Source organism: Myotis brandtii, unplaced genomic scaffold (genome assembly GCF_000412655.1).
Source record: "Myotis brandtii unplaced genomic scaffold, ASM41265v1 scaffold525, whole genome shotgun sequence".
Lineage (NCBI taxonomy): Eukaryota > Metazoa > Chordata > Mammalia > Chiroptera > Vespertilionidae > Myotis > Myotis brandtii.
In genome coordinates this window covers 4,985,787-5,011,688 of record NW_005369915.1, presented here as the reverse complement: position 1 = coordinate 5,011,688, position 25,902 = coordinate 4,985,787, and the positions used below count along the sequence as shown (strand labels likewise).

At 39.6% G+C, this 25,902-nt stretch overlaps 1 protein-coding gene across 1 annotated transcript in view; it reads right to left on the bottom strand.

The window, feature by feature from the left end:
- ADGRA3 (adhesion G protein-coupled receptor A3) overlaps window positions 1-25,902 on the bottom strand; it is an 82,690-nt gene that overhangs the window by 49,636 nt on the left and 7,152 nt on the right. Inside the window, exons 4-10 of the mRNA XM_014548891.1 lie at window positions 21,351-21,422; window positions 15,498-15,569; window positions 13,412-13,483; window positions 10,441-10,601; window positions 7,934-8,147; window positions 3,785-3,949; window positions 2-203 (exon numbers count right to left, since the gene is read on the bottom strand). Coding sequence (XP_014404377.1) covers window positions 2-203; window positions 3,785-3,949; window positions 7,934-8,147; window positions 10,441-10,601; window positions 13,412-13,483; window positions 15,498-15,569; window positions 21,351-21,422 — 958 coding nt within the window. The remainder of the gene's footprint in view (window position 1; window positions 204-3,784; window positions 3,950-7,933; window positions 8,148-10,440; window positions 10,602-13,411; window positions 13,484-15,497; window positions 15,570-21,350; window positions 21,423-25,902) is intronic.

Below are 25,902 nucleotides of genomic sequence, written 5' to 3'. Positions count from 1 at the left end.
CCTGGTTAAACATATAAAGGACTCTAGTGACATCGTTCGCATACTGGCAGCGAGAATAGTCGTCATCTGCCCAAAAGCCACCTCGGTCACATCGGCGCCAAGCCTTCCTCTCATCCTGCGGGCTCCCTGGATAGATCCCACTGCCATGGGTATTCCGCGTGCACTGTAGGTAGGCAGTGATGCCCGCCAACGTCCTGGGCCACCTGGGCACATGAGGGCAAAACAGTGTAAGAAACCCACACAGCCACAGAGGAGGAAAACCCAGGAAGAGAACATGCCACATACAATCATAGGGGAAAAATCAAGAAGAAGAAACAAACAAAACTCCTTTAAGATTAAAGATCCGGTCCAGCCAGTGTGGCTCAGTGGTTGAGTGCCAACCTATGAACCAGGAGGTCACAGTTCAATTCCTGATCAGAGCACAAGCCCCGGTGTGGGCTCGATCCCCAGGGAGGGGCGTGCAGGAGGCAGCTGATCAATGATTCTCTCTCATCATTGATGTTTCTATCTCTCTCTCCCTCTCCCTTCCCCTCTGAAATCAATAAAAATATATATATTTTTAAAAGAATAAAGACCCAAATTACTTTTTTAAAGGTTCACATGGCCTAAACAGTTTAAAGCTAACAGCCAAGTATATTTTAAAAGCATAACAGAATAGGATATTTTCATAAAATATTCTAAAAGTTGCTATAAACACAGGGAAATTGTATCTTGTGCAGCAAAAAAGAAAAAGGATGCAACAATGAATTTTGCGTTTGTTTTTAATTACTGTTAAAATATTGTTGACTTATATAACCATGAGGAACCTTCTCCAGGATAATGAGAATGTGGCCTTTTGCAGAAGCAGAGCTAGTATATACTCAGAACAGAGTTCCCATGGCAGGGCCAGGACTGCCGTCCCTGGAAAGGCCTGCTTGCAACACTGACCCCTCAGTGGCAAGTGAAATCTAGGAATTTGGAACCAAGAGAGTGCCCGGGAACAGTTAGCTGGTAAGGGCAGCTCACTGTGGCTAGACTCCTGACACGAGCAGATGGGTTATGCAGAACACCTGCTTTCTTCCTGGAAGTCTGAAACTTTATGTGCCCACATGACCAGCAGTGAGAATTCTGGGTGCTGAGACTCCAATGGGCTTCCCCGGGCAGAAACACTGCTAGAGGTTGTTGCCTTTTCATGGCTGGAGAAGGAGTAGGCTCTGCGTGAGCCCCATGGGAGGGAGAGAGCAAGGAGGAGCCTGCACGTGGGTCCCTGTGACACTGCTGTGTACCTTACTACATCACCATAGTACACCTTAGCTGTCACTGCAACTATATGCTGAGTCCTGTAGGCCTTCTAGCAAATGTCTGCACTTGGGGTGAGGGGTCTTGAAGGCCCCCAACACAGTATGAAACCGAATTTGCCTGGGAGAAGCCCCTCCCTATGCAAATGACTAGGGCATCACGAACTGAGCTGGGAAAATCTTTGTTATCTGAGCTCCATTTCTCTAAAACTGGCAATGAAATTGAACATAGTTGATAAAAGTTAGAGCTGACAGGCAACACAGGAACTGCTAAATTATACCCGTCACAAAAAATATAATTCATCATCAAAATTGGCATAAATAGCCCTAACTGGTTTGGCTCAGTGGATAGAGCGTTGGCCTGTGGACTGAAAGGTCCCAGGTTCGATTCCGGTCAAGGGCATGTACCTTGGTTGCGGGCACATCCCTAGTGGGAGGTGTGCAGGAGGCAGCTGATCGATGTTTCTCTCTCATCGATGTTTCTAGCTCTCTATCCCTCTCCCTTACTCTCTGTAAAAAATCAATGAAATATATATTTTTTAAAAATTGGCATAAATAGATCAAGCAACACTAAACTAAATTCTTACAAATGCAGTGGAAGTTTAAATGCTAATACCTTAAGGCATGTCAAAAGATGAGTAATTCATTAATCAGCTGAATGATTAGATTTCTCTTCTATTTTTAAAAATATAAAATACTCAAATACTATAAGTAAAAATAGAAAATCCACCATAAACAGGAAACTATTATAATTATTTAACGAAATATTTTGACTATAACAAAATTAACAAATGTTATCTATTTTACTTTAATGTAAGTATTATAGATTAACAGTTAATCAATATAAAGGACTTATCCACTAGCAATAATAAATGCTGACTTCCACATATTCATGTCAAGAAGATTTTAAAAAAAGACAATTTTTTAAAAAGCAATGAAGAATTAGCTCAGCTAAAGATGTTGTATGGCTTCTTCACCTTGGACTTGAAAGACTAACACCAAAGGATTTTCTTATCCTTAAAAATTGGGCTGTACATGAAGGAGACAGCAGTGGTATCAATCACAAACAATACAAACTGGCATTCACAATCTTCACACTGCTTTTAAAAGCAACATATTCCCCTTCATTTATATCGACTACATATTATTAGAATCCTGAACATAAAGTACATTGAGTAAATAATAAATTTAAGGATGTTTTCAAGCAACTTTTTAAAAGTAAACGAGTCTAAGGTAAAAGTTGTTACCTCTCACAAATTCTAAACTTTCTAAAAAAATTAACACAATAGTTATCAGGAAATTTAATTTGCAGTCTTTCAGTTGTTCTGCTCATGTTAACTGAGTCCAATACCAATGGCTCCCAAGTTTCAGTCCGCCCAATAGCTTTCATTTCCCAAAGATTTACCTATTGGCAATAACGAATGCCAATTTCCATATACTCAGGTCAAGGAGAATTAAAAAAAAAAAAAAAGGAACAAAAAACACAAATCCAATTTCCTCCCCCATTTCATTCTTCTGGCAGCTAAGCAAGAAGAACAAAATGGGGGAGTGAAATTGGATGTGTTTCTCCTAATTATAGTTCCACTTAACTGCCAGTAGTTAAAAGTGACTTAGTAATATAAAAGTTTGCAAAGTTTTGCGGGGGTGAGGGGGAAGATACTATTAGTTTGAATTCTGTACTTTAGAATTTCCAAAATGTTTCCCTACCATAGTAATAGTTCTTAACTTTTTCAATAAAATCACCTGTTAAAAATGAACATTTCTAGCTCTACCTTCAGGACTCATAAATCAACAGATTTGAGAAAAAGTTCAGGCCATTTGTATTTTTATCTTTGTAAATGATTCTTAAATCATTGTTCTTCTAAAGTGCAGTCCTTAGATATATAAGAATATATAGATATAGATATAGATATAGATATAGATATAGATATAGGTATGGTATAGGTATAGGTATAGGTATAATGTAGGTGTAGGTGTAGGTATAGGTATAGTATGAGTATGGGTTAGATATAGGTATAGGTATAGGTATAGGTATAGGTATATTATGGGTATGGTATAGGTATAGGTATGGTATAGGTATAGGTATAGGTATAGGTATGGTGTAGGTGTAGGTGAAGGTATGGGTATAGGTATCTTTAGGTACAGGTATAGGTATAGGTATAGGTATGGGTATAGGTATAGGTATAGATAGATATAGCAATATTCCCCATTTATATACACTGAGTGGCCAGATTATTATGACCACCTGACATTTGTAGGCAAATTAGCTGTAATTTCGTGCTGAAGTTGCTAGAGGGCCAGACCATTATAAATAGGGAAGCAGGTTGTTTACCACGACAGTAGAAGTGATTTTTTTCTGAAGATATGGGTAAACAATGCAATTTAACAGCCTTTGAACGTAAATGTACATATACATTTCTCCAATATTCTTACTGAGAATAGGAGACAAATTATGTGCCTTTGGGGATAAAATGGGACATGGAGCAAGTCACTTTCATGCCACTGACCTGAAGTCACCTTTGTTGTTTACCACCCTCTCGGGGGGACAGTACTGTGCAGAGCTTTCTAACACGACAATATCGACAGTTCGTGTGTTGTTTCCGCGCTTGGTCTGGACATGACAGCCCCAATTTCCAGTTGATCCAGCCTGAATATTAGAAATGGTTAGGGCACTGCATGAAGAAAGATTTTAAAAAGAGAGAAAATATGGTCAGGCAAAAAGGGAAACAACCTGGACTTCGATCACTCATTTAGCAAATACGCCTGAATGGACATTGTGGGCCACGCGCGTGTTAGATTAAAACACATTTTAAAAATGTCCCTCCATTTAAGTACTTGAGCAGCAAGTCAGGACAAGCAGGTTAAGAGACTTAAATATGATGGCAAGGGTGCTAACAGAAGTAGGAATAAGGTGCAATGGCATATAATGCCTGAGACTTCTCCCAGAAAAAGGGAGAGCAGGGCACAGCAGGGAGAGGGGACAGCAAGTGCAAAGGCAGAAACATCGCGGCACATTCCAAAGCAAAACCAACATCTACCTTCTCACTGATTCTAAGGAAAAGATTCAAGCATGAACAAAGAAGATTCATATTTTAAAGTATGTAATTATGAAAACATTTAAGGTAAAATAGTCTTTGGAAAAAGGGTTATACAAGAAATAACTTGCTAAGTCTCTAAAAAGAGGTAGCAAATCACTAATTAATGGCTTAACAAAAGGAGTTTCCACATAAAGGTATACTTTAATTTCCAAAACGGCTACATATCTCAACAGTTATCAGGAAATTTGATTTGCAAGATGAAGTCACAATTCTCTAATACAAAACCTAGTCATTAAAGAGCAAATGTCAGAACATTTAATTAACCTTTACTCCCCACCCCCACAGGACAAATTAGGCTTTGCTTCTAAGTAGATACAAATGATAAGTAATTAGACATAAAGTATCATTGAAGTAACTTACAAAATTATGTCTTGGAGTTTAATACACATTTTTCCAGTCTCCTAAGTCATCAATGGCTACACAACAACAAATGTTCTAATGAAGACTTCGAGGCACTATTATTCTGAATCAAAGACAATGTTCTCTTTACTATCAGTAAATAAATCAATACACTGTAATTAATTGATTCCCAAATAAAGTGACACAAATGAATCTGGCATTGAATTTAAGTAACCAGAAAGTTTATCACACTTTCTGTTCATATGACTCTACTGAACTAGGAAGAAGTGTATAAAAGAATTGGCAATCTGGGATCGAATAGGTTCCCAAACCTTCTTGGTTCACAGCCCTTTCACTGACGAGGTAACTTTCTCATGGCGCAGTCTCCAATTACCAAGTTAAATCTGCATCTAGGTCCTAATAATGTACTAGCCATTTGAAAAAATACTACACATCAATTTGGAAGAAACATTTCATTCTTAAATAACAACTATATCTAATGGCCTGTGTGTACCTGTCGGGCATTATAAAATTAATCAAACATCAGATACAGATTGGATAATGATATACTTATTTCTTGTTCCACAGTGATTTTTCACTTGGTACTTGCTTTGTAGCAAAGTAATCGACAAAAACCCTACGTCCCAAAGTATGACACTAGCAAAAGGAACTCAGCATGACTTAATGGTGACAGCATAACTGCCTGGAGCTGGTAGCTGTGTGGTGTCCGACAAATGTCGAGTATCGCTATTGTTCCTCAGAAACCTAACATACCCCTGGCACCTCTGTAAACTCACATGGTGTCCTGGGTACCTTACACACCTGCTGGGAGCTATGGTCCTAATATATTTTGTAAATATTTCTTAAGGTAACTTTTAGCCATAACTACAATGTCGAAAACCAATCACCGGAATAAAATTTTCAGGCATCCTCAAGGCAGCACACTTGGAATGTAAGGAAAAAAAGGCAGCTTCAATTTCATCTTTGAGGAAAACTAGAAATTCTCAGTCTTACCGATCAAGGATCAATAACATGAGGAGACCAATGAAGAATGAACAGGTGTCTCAGAGACCAATTCAATAACCATATTTCCTTTTTCTACAACTTATTCTTCTGAGTTAACCCTGGGTAAAGGATTTCTCGGTCTTCACACGAAAGATTTTCACTTTAGTCAAGTGTCCCTGCCCACAAAAATATTAGGCAAGGCTGCTATCCTTAGCATATTTCTGCACTTCCAGAAAGAATTTCAAATAAGGTATGATTTGTAAAAATAAATTGATCATATTAATCTAGTTATTTTACAATCATCAAAATTAAGGGTTCTACATTAATCAAAGTTCTTTTCTTTAGAAATGGGGCCCCTGTATTTTTAAAACTCTACTGTTGTATCATATGCCAATTTTGGTCCATTCATATAGTCACTGCTTACACTGCGTTTTAACATACGTAGACACGTATGAAATTATCAGCACAGTAAAAACAATATGACAACCAGTTTTCTCACTGGGACTAACATACTGCTTCTAACGAAGGAACTCTGCTTCTGCGGAAGACAGCTCCTATCAGACCACCCTCCCTGCAGTTTAGGTACCAGCTCTGGACAAACAACAAAATGACAACTCTCTGAATTCACTGAATGATACAAAGCAAGCAGTAACCAGAGAGGAGCCGACACTAGGAAGAAGGCATTGGCCCTGGGGGGTAATCATAAAATTGTTTTTAATGGCTTCTGTCCAAGGACATGCCCTCCTCAAATAGAAATTCACAATCCGACGTGTTGAAAAATCACAGGACAAAGGTAGAAAGGAGCCTGGCTTTAGGCCCAAATGTCTGCATATAAAATCTACCCAGATCTCTAGCTGACCCCTCATCTACACACAGATAGGGTAGATGCACGTAGATATCAGCAGCTGCCTGTCACAGAAAGGGGTTTGGATTCAGCCAAGCTAACTGCTTGAGGAAACAAAAAATCAGCTCCCTTCACGTGAACGGAACAAAATCTGGAGTCAAGGGTCAAACTTTTTCTTCAAAGGCCAAGAAGCAAAATTGAGGATATTATATAGGTACTTCTGTAACAATTAAACATATAACCATTTAAAATTATTCTTAGCTCACAGGCCCAGCAGGCCAGATTTAGCCCAGAGGTTATAGGTGACTGACTTCTCTATAGTGAATCATTCGCAATGTCCAGGAAATAATCCAACATTACTAGACATATAAATAATATGTATTTTTTCAAATAGAAAAATATAAGCCATAGTCAAAAGAAAAGTAGTCAGTGATGATCCCAAGATGACCCAGATGTTAGAACTGCCTGGAAAGGATTTTAAAGCATCTGCTATAAATATGTTAAAAGACATAAATGAAAATATGCTTCTAATAATCAGATAGGAAATCTCAGTAGAGATCCAAATTATAAAATAGAATAGCCTACCCCACAATTCCAAGACATGAATTTGAACTAAGAGAACCTTCAGTTTCTGATTTTTTCATGTGACTTCTATAGGTCTGTTGTGATACTACCCTAGGGTGACTCAGCAGAGTTTGGAAACTGCAGATTTATTCTTTAAAATTCAAGCAGAATTCTAAAATTCCTACTAAGAAATTGATAGGAAGGAAAGAAGGAGTCAGAGAGAGAGAGAATCCAATGTCTACAGATAAAGATTTTACTAAAGTAAAATATATGGTGAGCAATAATATTATATATATGTTTACTCTGCTTTTTACACTTTAAAAAGTTCATTTGAATTAAGTATTTTGGTGCTCACACCAGCCATGGGGTTAACAAGACAGGTGATATATTCTTTTATACCAGTGGGGTAGAGAAAGGAAGTATCTTAAAATGTAGCATTAATCATAAAACAGTGAAAATTAGGTGATTCCTAAAAGTGAAACTCTGAGCTTAGCAGCAGGAATTAGGTAGAAATTAAGTTTGACACTACAAGTTTACAGCATTCCTCCTAAAACTTTAAACAAAATGTCTCTAATTTTTCAACAGTGTTTCTCTTTTATCCTATACCCCACCCCTCAAAAAAAAAAAAAACTGGATGGAAAGATAGCTACTTAATTTTACAAGATGAGTAACAATCAGGAAACCATATGTCTGCATTTTTAAATGCAAGAAGATAAAATATTGACTCAAACGCCAACTAAACATTACAATTCTCAAACAATAAATAAAATCCACAGAAAACAGTTTTTGACTTTAAAAAGGTTTACCTTGCAATCAACGAGCAGTTGTGGATCATGTTCTTCTCAACAAAGATACCTTGCGATTCATCAGTTTCAACGATCCGCCCATCCTGATACCATAACACTTGCATGTCCTGGTCAATATACGAAGCCATACACTGGAAGGGAAGGCTGTCCCCTTCAAACACGACTTGACGGTGAGATGGAGTCATGTAGAAAGAGGGTAATTCAAGGGGAGGATCTAGAGATAGTAAAACAAACTCAGTAAACAAATACAATACTATATGCAGGCGCCAGAATAAAAAGTTATGGAAATTCTAATTAAAACTTTAACAATGGAAAAACAAACATTCCTCAACAATGACACATTAATACTAGCACAAACAAGGCTGCTCCTGAGATAAGTGGATCCCAGATGAAAACAAATTTGGCAAAATTAAAACAAAACCATTTTGTAATCAGTTCTGACTTTCAGAGTGGTTCCTTTTTGGTGGTATCACGACGACGAGATGGCCACAGAAGCAGTACTAAAAGAACAAATTGTAGCCCTAGCTGGTTTGGCTCAGTGGATAGAGTGTTAGCCCTCAGACTGAAGGGTCCTGGGTTTGATTCTGGTCAAGGGCACGTACCTAAGTTGCAGGTGTACTCCCTAGCCCTGGTCGGGGCGTTTGCAGGAGGCAATGTGTCTCTCTCACATCAATATTTCTCTCTCTCTCTGTCTCTCTCCCTCCCTTTCACTCTCTCTAAAAATCAATGGAAAAATATCCTCTGGTGAGGATTAACAAAAATCATTAAATAAGTAAGTAAATAAATAATCTATATATATAAAAGCATAAGCAACCTGCCGACTGGCTGACCAGCCAGTAGCTATGATGCGCACTGCCAAGTTGCAGTGAGTTGGCAGCTACAGTTGTCAGGTGACACACCTGGAACCAGAGAGGAGGAGCCCGATTCTGGGGTGCGTCACCCGAGAACCGCCCTCTCGCAATCCAGGACCCCTCGGGGGATGTTGGAGAGCCAGTTTCGGCTCAATCGCCGCAGGCCAGGCGGAGGGACCCCACCGGTGCACAAATCCGTACAATGGGCCTCTAGTAATAAATAAAAGAACAAATTATAAAATGATATTTAACTAAATGATACTTAAATCTGGAGAAGGGAAATGGTAACAAAAAGAATGCTGATATAGATACAATTTAAAAATACTTTTTGGAGACTGTATTACCTTTGATTAAACCACTGGTTTCTGGTTATAAAAGTAATGCATTCTCATTGCAGAAAATTTAGAATATTTAAAGAAAAAGGAGGAAAAATCTTTTAAGATTCCACATATTATAATCACATTTTAAGAGCTGATATATTTCCTTTCATTCAGAAAAACAAAAGGGAGAAATTTTAAATATATATGAAAAAAAGTATTCAAGAATCATGGGCTCATTAAAAGCCTTTAAAATACTTGGTCCATTGTCTGACATAACAATTCTACTTTTAGTAGTCTATCCAAAAGGAAAATTGTATGTATGCAAAAATGTATGGAAGGAAATTAATCCTTGTACTGTTTATGGAGTGAGAAATTATTACCAAACTAAATATGCAGTAATAAGGAAGTTGTCAAGTTACACTACATTTATATAATGGATTGGTATGCATCTATTTTATATGATGAGGAAATAAGTTTACATGATTTCAAGTTAAAAAAGGTTACAAGAGCATGAAAATATGATATTTCAGTCAAAGCCTAGGAAAAAGAAGGAGACAATAAATCAACATATCTCTGGGAGTGATAAAAATGCAGTATGGGTTTTGTTTGATGCTTTTAGTTGTTTCCTTTATTGAGGTATAATTAACAAAGTTATAAAATATTTGAAGTGTACATCATGATGATTTGACATACACATACATTATTTATTTTCATGAATCTTAATTTTTTTCCCAATGAGCACATTGCATCTGTGAAACAACAATAAAAATGATAATAAAGAGAAAATGAAAAAAATGATAGGATTGTTTGTTTCCAAACACAAAGACTAAGTCGAAATCTCCTCCTATCACCTTAGGACTGTTTTTTTGTTTGATGTGTATTTTTGTTTTTTCATTTAACACACATTTCTTAGGAATACACCTTTACATACAGAATTACTGGATGAAAATGTATCAGCTACTTAAGAGCACTGGTATGTTTTGCCAAACTATACTTAAAAAGGCTGTATCAATTCACGCCCCCACCAACAAACAGTGATTGCATCCTGAGAGTTTATTACTATCAACAAATCCCTAATCTGTCAACTGACAGAAAATCTGAAGATCTCTGCTATTCTTTGAAATTGGTTTTCATAAAGCTGTTCAGAGCCTAAGAACCTTAAATTCCAACCGAGCTGACTTAATTGTTGGCATCAACGAAATATTATTGAATCCATGAAGATTAACGGCGGCATTCAGTTCCATCAACATGTAAAGGGAATTTTACAGTTTGTCACGGAAAATGTGGTGGCAAGTAAGTTACAGTAAATGCTCTCTGTGTTTTCTTTCCCGCTTACCGCATGTCAGCAGTTCCTGCTTCACGCCCGTGACCGGCTGGGCCTGCAGGGATTTCGGGTAAACGCACCGCGTGTCCCGCACAGTGATGTTCCTCTCCTTCACCCAGCGATGCATCCACAGGATGTTACAATCACACAGAAGATACTCGGTCTGAAATTCTCTGTAGCAACCACAATACAGATTAGAGATTACGGTGAATAAAAGGAGACAGCACTTTGGTTTTATGGTGGCTTAGGCTCTGGGTGGTGTATTCACCTTCACCCCACCGGTGACCTCCGCCATCGACTGGATATGGTCTCCTCTCCAGGGATATGATGTGCGGAGGGTCTGACTCCAGCACGGCCGCCCACGGATCTGGGGACTCACGCTGCTTTCAACCCAAATTGCTACTTGAACAAAATCTATGCATCAGCCCTCACCTATGCAATAAGCTCCATAAACCCAGGGTTTTGGAATACCAAAGCCCCATGCTTTTTGCCTATCAGAGGCTTACCAATTCATCTTAAAACATGTAGCACTAATACTGCCTCGTGAAGCCACTCCAATTTTCCCAGCCATCACCTCCATGTTCTTGGCTAACTGCCTGCCAACTGTCCTGTGAATTTGAGCAACATAAAGCAATATATGATGGTTTCACACGGTCATACTCATCAGCTGACTGGAGAGTAAGCCCCTCAAGGATGGGGTCCTTTCTGACACTGTCTGCTATGTGCCAAGGGATACCGTAATCATTTACAAACTTAAGGGATTCACACTCAAACCCATCACAAAGGTAAGATTTAATATGAAAGGAAACAGAAAATTATATTTTTTAAAAATACATTTTTATTGATTTCAGAGAAGGGAGAGGAAAAGAGAGATAAAAAAAAAAGAGAGAGAGAGATCAATGATGAATGAGAATCATTGATTGGTTGCCTCCTACAACCTGGGCATGTGCCCTGACCTTGAATCGAACCGTGACCTGCAGGTACATTGGTCAACGCTTAACCACTGAGCCTCACTGGCCCGGCAAGAATTATCTTCATATGTGGCAAGAAGTGTTATAATTTGGCACTTGGATGTAAGAAACCAAGAGAGGACATATATAGCTTGTACATTAGTGCAATAATTTCTTGAGTATTTTTATACGAAGCACTAGATATTCATGAGCCGTGAGTCTCACTAAGTCCAGCTAATAAAAGTTGTCCTCTGCTAACCTGGAGGGCATTATGTAACCGGGGAACAAATGTAAATATAACTAAACGAGTGTGCCACATGGTCTGTACAAATAAATTGACACAGTGCAAAGAGCAAACATAACCACTTGTGCTTCTAACACAGACTGTGCGTTGGCACAGGCTTCGTCTCAGGTTTGGCAATAAAAAAGGAGGGGTGGGGGTGGGGGGAGTTGGGACAACAAAAGCAAAGAGAAAGTAACTTTTAAAAAAGTACCCAAAGAATGACTGGACTGATTTCTAATTCCTAATCGCCAGCCTCTGGTCACTTTCTGAAACTACCAAGTAAAAACACTGGCGATTTAACCCAATTTGGGGATGAAAAGGCTTCCCACATTCCTGCTACCCAAGGTCTCAAGAGCCAGATTATTCTTTGCGGTTTTTCTTATTTCCTAAACTTCACAGCAAAGACTGACTTGAACATCACTAACGATGCCCAAAGGAGGTGTTTTCCTTAAAAAGCAGCTCTGGATGAGAAGAGACCCGATGGAGTCTGATCCAATGTGACCCTAGGAGGACCCACCTATGACCACCACGGGAGGAGGGGCCAGACGGATGGCTCACCTGCTAGCTGCACCCCAGTGAAGGTACTTCATGAGGTTTAAATGATAGGTTTAGACAAGCAGAGGCGAGGCAAAGGGAAGGGTAGAGGTGGGAAAAGAAAGAAAGGGAGGAGAGGAGCCCTACCGGGTTTGGCTCAGTGGATAGAGCTTAGGACTGGGGATCCTGTTGATTCCGGTTAAGGGCACATACCTCGGTTGCAGGCTCCTCCCTGGCCCAGGCCCTGGTCAGGGCTGATGCAGGAGGCAACCAATTGATGTGGATGCATGTCTCTTACATTGATGTTTCTCCCTGTCTTTTCCTCTCTTTCCACTCTCTCTAAAAATCAATGGAAAAACATCCTCAAGTGAGGATTAAAAAAAGAAAAAAGGGAAGAGAGGAGAAGGGAAGGGAGAAAAAGAAAAGAATTCAGCATATATAGAACAGAGGCACTGGGTAGGGAAGACGATGTAGCATGGGAAAAGAGACTCAATCTCATGAGCTATATATAACAAAAATCTGAAAAACATTACATTTAACTGTACGTCTGATAGAAATTAGCATAACTGAATGTTTAAAACATATTAAGGTTTATCTGGAAATACAGTTACTTTCAAAAGTAATATTTGTAATTATCTCGCAGCTAAAAAACTTTTTTGGGGGGGAAATTCAATCAATTCTAAAGATACAGAGAACTGTGTAAATATGATCTTATATTGACTTCATAAAGCAGATAGATATTCTACATAAACACTCCTAGAAATGTAATAGGTTGTGAATTCCGTAGGTGAAGAGGTTATAGGATCAAATTAAATCTCTGAAGTAAAAAAGATTCTGAAGCACAAATCCTTCTGAGGGAGGAATACTTTGCACTTAGGGGATTTAATTAGTCAAAGAACAAAATGTTTTCTAATTTGAAAACAAAGTCAAAGAGAAAGAATTACCAATGTATTACCTTGAAATACAGATTTCACATATAATATTCTAAAGAGAAAATGGTTGCCCCCATCTGAAATGTATTATACTAAGGTTTACAGTATGTTTTTCAATGTGAATGCAAGCTCTCAAGAAAGATTCTAATTTCTGCAAATATCACAAGATTTTCCCATGAACTCTCTTAAACCATGTAATAACTGTTTTAATTTTCAAAACCTAAGAGAGAGAGAGAGACAGAGAGACAGAGAGAGAGAGAGAAGAAAAAAAAATTCTTACTTACAAAGATCGTAATGAGCCAAGATAATCAAAAGTCCCTTGAGATAATGAAGAAAACAAATTCCCGGAAAGGTTTCTGGGGGGAAAAAGGAAATGATTTCACTTTAAAAAATACTAACCAAGATATCTTTGTGTACTATTTCATATTTCCTAAAGTGCCCTATAATCACGAAATATTACAAAGAATGTATAAAAGTTGTTTTAAATCTTATAAAGAGGGAACAATTAGCAAATATTTCTCCAAGGCTGTAAAAGAAAATTGCTCTTAGCCTCGTATAAAGCAGTAAATATTTAAACATTATTTCTGTTAGATAAGGATTTTTCTATAAAATATCAGGTGAGCCTGAAGGTTACCTCACTAAACCAGATCTTTAGTCATGCTGTCATTGCAACTAGAATTACTCTATATCATTTAAGAAAGCAAAAATTCTAAAATACAAAAGAAAAAGTATGGCCGGAATGATTAGCAGCAACTCACAGTGACTGAGTAAAAACATCAGCAAAGTGGAAAGAGTGCAGGGTTTAAAATGAAAGATTCAGTGTTGGCCTTTTCTCTTGCTTTTCCTTGCACCAGGTGGCTTTCATGACTGTCTTCACCCTTGCAGCATTGTATATGGATTAAAACCCAAACACCCCATGCTACAATCTGAGTAGTATGTTATACCCACAATGATTCTTCCAGGTTTGACTATGAACCCCAGCAGGGGAGGGGACCCGTGTGTTTTATTTATTGGGGTACCTCTGGCAGCTAGTAACATGCTGAGGTATACAGTAGGTGCTCAATGGTGGTGGCTGACTGCTCAGGATGTGGAGCCCATGTGCAGAAGGTTTCTGACACTCAAGGGGACCAAGGGCTCTGGGAGAATGGCAGCATAACCCACCCACCACAAGATCTGTTCTGTGTCTGTCCTGGTAGACCTGGAGTTCTCAAGGAAGAAGTCCTAGGACCTCCCAGGAGGCCTTCGGAGTCTGGGTTGAATGTGTCAAGTGGGGGAGAAGATGATGATGGGGCACATGGATTCCCCAGTGGGAAGAGGAAGAGAATTGATCTGGGAGAGATCAGCTGTTCCCATGACACGTGCAGCAATGAGTTCCTGCTGACTTGCTATTACACAAATGCCAATCCTTTGCCAAAGAATATATAATGAACTTCAATCAGAACCTCACTGGATGGGGTTTTATAAATGTCTCTGGATATAAAAAGTTCGATAAAACGATTCTGATCCTCACAGAATTGCCTAGGAACTAAAAAAAGCAAGCAAATAAAAAAGAATACCTGCAAATTAAAAGAACAATAAAAGATGCCTTTTTCCTTTGGAGCCTCTAAGAGTGGATACCGAATGGGAATTCTGCAGGTCACAGGCACGATTCAAATGGTCATTTTACTCATAATACCACTCACCTTCTCCTTAACAAATAGACCTCGCTCTTATTTCCACCTCCAACCATCATTTGCTCCGCTTCTTTTCCTTTCTAAAGATCCAAATGTCTCCAATCCTTTGGGTCATAAACTGAAGTTTTACCTCTTCCAAAAAATTTCCCCATAATATCAAAGCTTTCAATCATCTTTCTCCATACTAGCATGTTCCCTGGAGCATACAGTGCACCATGTGTCTGTGTGTGTCCCTGCGTGTGCAGTAATGCGATATTATGTTCTGATGACATTATAAAGTACCTCCGTGACTCAATTCCAACCTCCTTATTCTCTACCTACTTCAGTTTTTACTGTACCATTACTATTTGAATATTAAACATGGCACAGGCATTTATAAATACTTGGATACCGATTCAAATGTTTCCTTATATCTTAACTAGAGGCCTGGTGCACGAAATTCGTGCACGGGTAGGGTCCCTAAGCCTGGTCAGCAATCAGGACCAATCTGTGAGATCGGGCGGGGGGGGCCCCTCGCTAGCACCCACCTTGATTGGCCTGGGGCCTTCGAGCTGGGGGAAGCTCCTGTGTTGAGCGTCTTCCCCCTGGGGGTCAGTATGCATCATAGCGACTGGTGGTTCCACCAGTGGTTCTGCAGTTTGGTTGATTTGCATATTAGGCTTTTGTTATATAGGATAGGGAAGAAAGATGTACTTACAATCTAACCAGATTGGTGAGTCCTCGAAATATGTCTGCATTCAGACATCCTATCCGATTGTTTGTCAGATCCCTAAGGAGAAAGAGGGGGGGCAGGATGTCTTCAATCAGTTCTCTTGGTTAATGAAGGTTTCATACATTTAATATTCAAAAAACAGCAGCCAGGTATCAGACAAAACCTTTCCTTTCAACATCTCCAAGATACTTACCTACCTCAAGAGAGATACTAGGGCACGGGAGAGGCAACAATCCTTGCTCTCGCTTACTTCTGACACGTGCACACTAACTCTGCTTCCTTATAGTGCCCTTTGTGTTTCAAGCACTGACTCCTGTAAAATGACCCAAGATACAACTGAAGTGCACACATGAGAACCTACCCTGCTGTCTGTGATACAAGTCCCTAGATGACCTACACAGTTAATTATGCTGGGAAAAGGGAGGGAACAGAGCCCCATCGCATCTCAACCAACATCTAACATGATGGATAAGAGAGCAAGTCATCGCCCTGGCCTGTGTGGTTCAGTGGTTGAGTGTTGTCCCATGTCCTTACAGGAAGGCACAGGTTCAATTTCCAGTCAGGGCACATGGCAGGGTTTGGGGCTCGATCCCCAGTAGGGGGCGTGCAGGAGGCAGCTGATCAATGTTTCTCTCCCCTCTCCCTAAAAAATCAATAAAAATGTATTATTTTTTTTAAAAAAGAGAGCAAATTATCAAAATAAATGCTGGAACTTTTATCTCCTCAAAAACATCTGAAACTTAATGCTTTCTAACTTCATTCCTTAAATACTTAGAAGTTTTCAAAGTAAAGAAAGCACAACTGAGTGAGCTTTTACTTCAGAGATCTATCACTTAGGCTCCATAAAAAATAACTGGGCCATTACCTAGATATCCTCTAACAGTATCTATGTAATGGCTCGATTATTTTTTTCCCATCACTCCAAAATCTTAGCAAATGTTCCCATCAAATGCTACTTTCTCAATATTTTCTCTTCTCAATCCATAAACCCTTTTCCTTTCCATCTATGTGAAAAGTTTAGTGAATACAGGGGTGGGCAACAGTAGGTTTACAGGTATAATGCAAATAAATAATAATACAAGAATAAATTCTGTTTTGAGTACTTACAACTGTAAACCTACTTTTGCCCCCCCCCCCCATATTGTATTCTTTCTTCACTATTTTTCTTCACACCAAGGACAATGAACACAACTTTACATCTTAATCTGGAGATTACATTTTAATTGGGACATAACTGATAAGTTCTATAACCTTCAAAAAGGATGGCATGATTTTCATCATTTACCAGGGGATGTAAATTATATTGCAAGAAAACCCTAAAACAATGAAGCTTTACTTTTATCAGTTGTTAGATTTAGATCTATTCACTGCTTTAAATTTTGATAAAAGAATGAGAACACATTTTCTAAACCAAACTTTCAAAACTATTTTTATCACATTTTCTTCCCATTTTATTTCCTATAGTTGAGAATTTACACCTTCTTTTAAAAAAAAAAAAAGCATTTTTATTGATTTCATAGAGGAAGGGAGAGGGAGAGAGAGAGAGAAACATCAATGATGAGAGAGAATCATCGATTGGCTGGAAGAAAAAGTGTCAATCTGATGAGAAATGATAAGGCCACAGCACTGAAACCTACTCGCTAAGTTTTTCACTTAGATATTCCATAGCTTGGGTAATCCTGGGGTTCTGTAATCTCATAGTTCTGCCTCCCCTTTCTTATGCAACTTTTGATAAAAGAATCTTAAGCAATACAAATCTTTATCCGTGTCTGCTAGTCTCACGCTTCTCAGACGATTAAAGCTAAGTATTTAATCTTGCAGGACTTAAAAAAAAAAGTTCTAGCTGATTTTCCTTTTATTTCTAGGTTTTTACTGTTTAAGAAAATGAGGCATCATCTTGTGAGTTGTTGCTTAAACAAGCATTTCTGGGCTCTGTTCCTTCTCTTGTCTCAATTCTGAGCTTTAAATGGTGCAATTACCATCGATTCTTTGGGAAACAATTTCATTATAGCTATATCTACTTAAAATGGTATTAGGTACTGATAATGGGTGTTCATTTAGATTGAGAACCGGCTTGAATTTGTTGATAAAGCGAAAAGGACACTGAGTGGAGCTAGGTTTCATCTACTCTGGTAGTTTATTCTGCAGAAAGCCACTTAATATTCCTGATTCAAAGTATCTACAAGATAAAGACAAGGGCATGGTGCACTTCCAAAAACACTTATCGCGTGCCTGTTAGGTGAGATGCACAATTGAAATGAATGATTTAAGGACCCTAAAAATGTGCCCATATCTATAAGCAACTATGAAACAGCACTACTGCAGAGTATCTTTATATTTCACTGAGTTTTACATCTAAGACCCTCTCAGCTTGCAAGCTGTACGCCGTACATTCAATTACAAGTCAGCTGTGTGGAATTAAAAATATATTTTCTAATGGGAAGAACATTACAAACGGCAATTACCTTCCTCAGCAAGGACACAAGAGACTACTTAATGGGTAATGCAATGAAAAATGCTAAGGCGATGCCTATATGATATTAGTCATGAAATTCAATGCTATGGAACAAGAAATTTATATATTTATTTTGGATGGCAGTAATTGAGAAATTATTTACTGAAGGATAAAGAACTCAATGGAGAACCTGAGATATTTTTGCAGTGTCCTTAAAACATCCTAATGAAACTGCGTTTTATTAACAGTCCAGTTTCCTTCAACCTCCATCTTGACATGGGAGGTATTTTTAGGATTAATCTTCCTTTTAAAAAAATAAGCTTCCTTCCAAAAAAGCTGTGACTACAGTGTGTCAATCAGGGAAGGTAAAAATAAGTGATCTTTCCTGGCAGTATGACGTCACACCCCTCCCCTTGGATAAAAAAGTTGGAGGGAAAATGATTCAAATATTCTAGAATTTCTCACACTTCAGTGTCAGAATCACTGGGAGGGACAGTTAAAACAAAGATGGCCCAACCTGGGTGGCTCAGTGGTTGACCATCGACCTATGAACCAGGAGGTCCCGGTTTGATTCCCTATCAGGGCACACCCCCTGGTTTTGGGCTCAATCCCCAATGGGGGGCATGCAGAAGGCAGCTGATCAATGATTCTCTCTCACTGATGTTTCGCTCTCTCCCTCTCCCTTCCTCTCTGAAATGAATCAAAATATATTTATTTAAAAAAAAAAAGATGATTTGATCTTGGCCCCAGAGTTTGCCACAGGGTAGGTCTAGGACCTACATTCTTGCTTCCTACTTTAGGACTCGTGTTCACAGGCATAGGTTCGAAATGACTCATCCAAACACGGGGTCAGTGTGCCCCTGGTAAGAAGCACAGAGACAGTGAGCTGCTGTTATAAGTCAAGCTCACTTAGCCACTGCCCTCCGCTCCCTAAGGACTCTGTTTCTGGGGAGGTGTGCTGCCTGCCCATGCCTGTGCTCCACACCCCGGCCTGTGTCCATCTGGCTGAATCCTAACGGCTTCCAAGACATTAGCAGCTGGACTCTGCCATGGCTCCCCTCTCGGTAAGCAGATTCCAAGTCCATATCTAGGCTGTTGGTTTGTGCATATGATTCCACTATACCGCAAAGCCTCCAGGGGTTCCCCAGCTACCTTGTATCTCTGAACCCTGGCTCCCCGTTGAGCAGAAAATGGGCTCAATGAGTCTGTTGTGCAACTGAACTGATGCTGGTCTCTGTCTTACCACTTCATGCTGCTAAACCTGCTGGTACTGCTGGTACTGAACTCTACTGACCCACTGCAACTCTCATGCTTACTGGTGCCTCCCACCCTCCAATCCTATCTTCCCTTTCTAGAATTCCAGTCTCCATGCCCCACTGACCTACCCCAGACAGGCCATTTTTTCTGAGTTGTTTGATTAAAAAGCCTTTACTGGGAAACAGTGAAGAGCAGCGTGAATGGGGAAGAAGAAAACCAGTCTCCTCCTCACATCCCCGAGTGTCTCCCCCAGTGCACACAGAGCCAGACGGACACCATGAATGACTGCCCCCACCCGCAACAAAGGCCATGGCAATAAATTCCCTTCTACAGAGTCGGCCTGAAATTTTAAATTTCCCAAGACTGAGAAAATCCTTTAACTCCTACTACTCTTAATCTTCCAAGACTGTCCAAGAGGGGGAATTGAGAGGAGACCTGGAGAGAATAAATGTTGGGTGAAAGTTAATTTTACTTGCAAATGTAACTTAAAAAAAAAAAAACACCTGGAAAATTAGCATGGCCAACTCTGACAAGTGGACCTGACTAAAAATGATCTGACTAGAAGTGAGCAGGTTTTGAATGACAGAATAAGAGCCACAAGATGTCCAAAGTATTAGGATGGAAGGTCAGTGTCAACATTTAAGTAAGTCATGCCATGATTAAACTAAGAGCAAGCATAGCCAGCTTTAATATACAGATACGATGGAAAACAAGTAAGACGTGAATAATACTCAGGCACCTTGAACTTTTTAAAAAACTTAAATAATAAGAAAGTCTGATGGAATCAAAAGAGAGACAGACAGAGACAGAGATAGACAGGGGCTGAAAGAGTGCCTATGAAAAAGAAGGAAAGCATGGAGCTGGCCTCTCTCCACTTTATCTTGTGTCCCTGATTCTCTGCACTTAAGTGGTTTCTCCTTACTGTCATCAGGGTAGAAGGAGGTGGGCAAAGGTGGGGGCGGGGAGTGGGGATAGAAAGAGACTTTGCTTGGGGCGGCAGGCACAAGATGCAGTGTGCAGATGATGTTTTGTTGGGTTGTACACTTGAAAACGGTATGGTTTTGCAAACCAATGCCCCAATAGATTCAATGAAAAAAAAGATAGTCTGAAACACAAAATACAAATCTGATCATATCAATTTCATATACATAAAGTTATGCTACTCTCCCATCTAAACAATGGATTTGAAAATTTTTTTTTCACATGGCAAGAGATCATCAAAGCCTACAAAAGCCTAGTCCCACCTTGATCAGCCTAACCTCCCAACATTCTTTTCCCCCTTCCACTTTAGACTGGGGCCAAAGAGCTAAACTACTGTCCCAAGAGACATGGGTTCATCCTTATGCCCACTCTTCTGGTATTCTCCCATACAAAGAGCAAGGCCAAAGCTAAATGTCACTGCTCCTGTGGCAGGCCATTCCCTCTCTGGTGGTCCCTCCTTTCCCTGATGATTATTATTGTGTTATCTGTTACAGCACGTCTGCAGGGTGTATTTTCATTATCCACCTATTTGCCCCCCAAGAGTCTGATAGCTATCCAAGAGAAGCCAGAGTATGGCAAGCAGCCAGCACACAATAAATGCCTTTAGAAGGAATAAAGGATGATGGACAGACAGCACTACTTGGCTTGAATGCAGGGTTACTTCTCAACAATTGTGAAACAGCATAAGGGGAGGATGGGGAGAGGAGTTTTCAGCTTTAGCCTAAAAATTGGTCCTAAGGTTTTAAAATAATAATAATACATAAAGTATACATGAAAATGGCAAGACCTTAAATCATTAATAGAAAGGCACCTCAACTGATATAGCATTTACAACAGATCCGATTTGATTGCACTCATAACTTGAAAGTTAGCTGCAGATGAATGATAACAGACAAAGCCAATGCAGCAATGATTTTATTAACATACGAGGGACACAACCAGCAAACAAATCAAATAGCTATGCAAACTAATTCCTTCTAAGCTACTTATATTAAAACTCTCTGTTTTCTATCAAGGATCTGGCCAGGTGAACTTATCAAAACTGTTAAAAACCCATCTTTTATCGTGTGAAAGCTTAAAGTCGATGAACGGTTACTTATATGAGAAACAGTTCAAACTCATAAGCAAGCAAATCAAACACTTACAATCTTTTTAGCGATGACAGTCCCCAAAAGGCACCAGGATCTATACTACTAATAAGATTATTTCGGAGGTCCCTGTGGAAAAGAAAATAAAATAAGTTATTTACATATGAACACTGTAACAATTATTTTGGCATTTTGCACTTAACTACCATGCAGAAAACAACAATGACAAAAATAATGGGGGGAAACTGAAGCCCAAAAGATTAAGCCAAGATCACCCCAGTAGAAGTGCCAGAGCCAGAATTCAAGTTCGAGAAATCTGGCTCTAAAGCCATTTGTGTTGGTCAATAGAAGAATAAAGGTATATGTCAAAAAAGATATGTGTGTCCTGATGTTATTCAAATTCAAAGCTATCATTAAACTACAGTCCTAGAAAAGATTGTAACTATAAGATTCCAGAATTTGACAATGATAACTGCTGTAATGTAAAAGATATGTGTGTCCTGATGTTATTCAAATTCAAAGGTATCATTAAACTACGGTCCTAGAAAAGATTGTAACTATAAAAGATTCCAGAATTTGACAATGATACCTGCTGTAATGGCTATCAATTACGCAATGTTAAGTCACTGTGCTAAGCAGAGTTTTTGTTTTTGCAGCCTTCTCCCTTGTCTTCCCTACTTTCCCTTGGCATATGGTACACTCCAGACAGTGCCTGGAATTCCCAACACCACCCCTGTGGCACCCGATCAACCCCAGTCCTTATTCTTCAAATACTCTGGCCCCAGTCATTGGCATGATTACATGACCTTGGTCTAACTAACCCCAGGACCTAGGGCAAGGAGACAGACAGAGGTCAAGCAGTAGCCATGTCCACTGGTTTGACTAGAGGTAAGAAGTAAGTCTAAAACTGTCAGTGACCCTCTTGCTACCATTGAGAGATAAAGCCAACAGATAAGAAAAGAGAGTAAATCCCGAGCCCCTGGATACAGCCAAGCCTGAAGTCCAGTTTTCCCTCTGGGCTCAGTTACACAAACCACTAAAATCCGTGAGTTAGTATCTATCACTTATCATCCCTTTAAGATCTTACAACCAATCCTAGAAGGTATTACCCTTGCTTCAGACAAGGAAATTCATGTGCAGCAAGATGATGACATCTGGCCAAGGTTTTGGTGTTAATATGTAGCCAAGCCAGACAATCAGGCTGTAAACACATCTTTCTGCCTGACACAGTGAAGATTTACTAAAGAAACTGAGCAAATGTATACCTAGAGCAAAAGGGAGACAGATAAAGTAAGCATTCCAAAAGTTGGCCATCATTAAATCATGGTGCTAGAGATATTGTTTTTTAAATTTCTTTATATGTTTGAAAAATTTTATAAAAAATGGAAAAAACTATAGTATGTGCTGTCGTCCAGCACCCTCATGGTCATCACTCTAGCCCAGGTTATACACCACATTTCCCACTCGTGTCCTTGCTTCTCTCATCAGTTCTCCATTTACATCTTTTCTCTTTAATTGATCTTTTGGTTTTTGAGAGAGAGAGGAAGGGAGAGAGAGATAGAAACATCGATGAGAGAGCGACAGGGAATCAGCTGCCTCCTGATACTAGGGATTGAGTCTGCAACCCGTGAATGTGCCCTGACCGGAAATCAAACCTGTGAACTATGGGTTCATAGGTCTATGCTCAACCACTGACCCACACTGGCCGGGCTCCATTTACATCTTTATAAACATGAATCTGATCATGTCTCTGTGCCAGCTAGATCCTCCAAAAGCTCCACCATCCCCTCAGAAGAAAGTTCAGACTCTTCCAGGTCACTTACAAGGCTACCCATGGCCCTGACTTTGCCCATCTCCCTACTCCAACGCTCATTTCCTAATCTGCTCCAGCACCCTCCTTTAACACTCACTCGCTCAGTCCCGCTCTCTTCAAATATGCTAGTCATATTTCTAGATGTTTCTAGAAAGAGTCATATTTCTCTCACCCATCTATTCAGTGAGAGAGAGACTGAGACTCCTTATGTAGAGGGTAGATGGACAGTGCTATGTTCTGAATGTTTGTCCTCCTCCCCCAAAATCACACATTGAAAATCTAACTCCCAAGGTGATGGCAATAGAAGGTGGGACCTTTGGGAGGTGACTAGGTCATGAGAACAGAGAACTAATGAATGTGATTAATGACCTTACAAAGGAGGCCCCAGACAGCTCCCTCTCTCCCTTCCAGCAGGTGAGGTTTCAGCAAAAAGATGGCCAAGTAGGATGTGGTACCTCACTGGACACCAATCAGCCGGTGCCTTGACCCTGGACTTCCCGGTCTCCAGAAGTGTGAGAAATAAGCGTTTGTCTTTATAAGCTACCCAGTTTCTGGTGTTGTTATAGAAGCCAGAAGAGACTGAGACAGATGATAAATGGATGAAATCCTGGCTCAGAGACAGAATTACAGTTACCTAAATTTCACTATAAAAATCTTTTAAATAAATTACGGTTAGCCACTAAATCATTAGACTATTCATCAAGCCAGACAATGTAGAGACTATTGAATGTCATTCATAACGTAAGTCCACTTCGCGCACTTATACCTCAATAAAGGCCTGCACCTGACCGAATAATTTAAGCAAATGTGTGTACGTAGGCAAATTCCAATGCAAAAAAAAAAATAATACCGCAAATTATTAATAATTATTTACTCTGGGTAAGTAAACTGGTGATATGGGAGATTACTATATTATTCTTTCAATTTTGCTGTATGTTTGAAAAATTTCATAATAAAGATTAGTTTCTGTCCCCCACTTTTTAGTCCCAGGAAAGTATTACTCTGGGTAAGTAAACTGGTGATATGGGAGATTACTGTATTTTTCTTTCAATTTTGCTGTATGTTTGAAAATTTTCATAATCAAAATTAGTTTCTGTCCCCCACTTTTTAGTCCCAGGAAGTACAATTCATCATCAGGCCCAATGTACTAGTTTCTACCTCCTCCTCTGCACCCTATACTTCAAAGAAAATTTTTGGAGAAAATTCAGTCAGAATGTGTTTGACTTATATTGCATAAGCTAAAAGTCTCTGCAAATGGAAATATAATGTCTATTCCATTTTTTAAAAAAACACACACACTTCACTTCTCCGATTTTAAAAAGCATCTGCAACAGGGAATGACTTAGCTATAGTACTACATAAATTTGTGGTCCATGATGCACTGCATGTGTTTCTAGAAAATACCTCTCATGAATAACTAAGTAGTGTAATAAGATTTAAAGATACACTTTTTATTTAATAATAAAGAAATACTTGACATGTTACATAGCATTTAATGATAGCCATATTAATCAGGCATTGCCAAAGGATATTTGTAGTCAGAGTCTCTCATTTACCATTCCCTTCTCCACAGAGTCTCTCATTTACCATTCCCTTCTCCACAGCTTCCCTAGTGAACACAAGTCTAATGTTAGGATGTGCAGCTGAATCTGAATGGGTTGGGTCATTAAAACATAAACGCAAAGAGGTGCACAAAAGTTGCTTAAACAAAATTATAGAAATATTTAAATAGTTGTTAGAAAAAGAGCTAGCTCCTTTAGGCAAAAATACAAAGTATATAAGAAAAAAACACATTTTAAGTACAAATATCAGAAACCTCTACTTGAAACAACTTCCACAATAAAAAAATAAAAATTCCCTAGTATTACAGGAAATCAAGAAGTAAGGCAGCCTTAGTTGGTTCCATCTGTCTCTCAGATCCCCATGCTCAGAAAGTCAAGTTTACCTTCAGGCTAAACTTCAATCATGACATCATATCTCAGGTTCAAAAATCACTTCCAAGAAAAAAGTCATGAAAAGGAATGGAGACTTTCTTTTCTTAGGAACTGGGAAATCTTTCTCTGAAACCTCAAAGCTAACCATCCCTCATCTCTTATTGGCTAAGAATGGCTCTGTCAATCACTAGAAAGAGATGCTTTGGTGGCCTGGACCCATCACTTGAGTGGCGGCAGGGGTGGGGAGGGGGAGATGAACACATTGAAGAGTCAGACACACTGACCATTATGCAGTTCTATTCTAGTGTCAGTAATTAGAGTATAGGAGAGTGTCACTAAATTCTGACCCATATATAACACAACACAAGAATGATCTCTATATATAAAAGCCTAAGTGACCAGATGACTGGACGAGAAGATGACCAGCCGGTAGCTATGACATGCACTGACCACCATGGAGCAGACACTCAACGCAGGAGCTGCCCCCTGGTGGTCAGTGCACTCCCACAGCAGGAGCACCACTCAGCTGACAGACAGATGCCAGACACCGGGTTGATGGCTGGCGAGCGCGGTGCCCAGGCTGGGGCTCCTCCAGGCCACCTGCCGCTTCACGTACTACTTCATGCTGTGTGGGCTGGAGCCCAATGAGCTGGTGGGTAAGGCCGGGCTGAGGCCACACAGAGGTCCACTGATCCCCACAGGCCAGGCCTAGGGACCTCACAGTGCACAAATCCGTGCAGTGGGCCTCTAGTAATACTATAAAACAGTGATTCCCAAAGTGGGCGCTACTGCCCCCTGGTGGGCGCTGCAGCGATCCAGGGGGGCAGTGATGGCCACAGGTGCATTTGTTTTAACTTTTTTT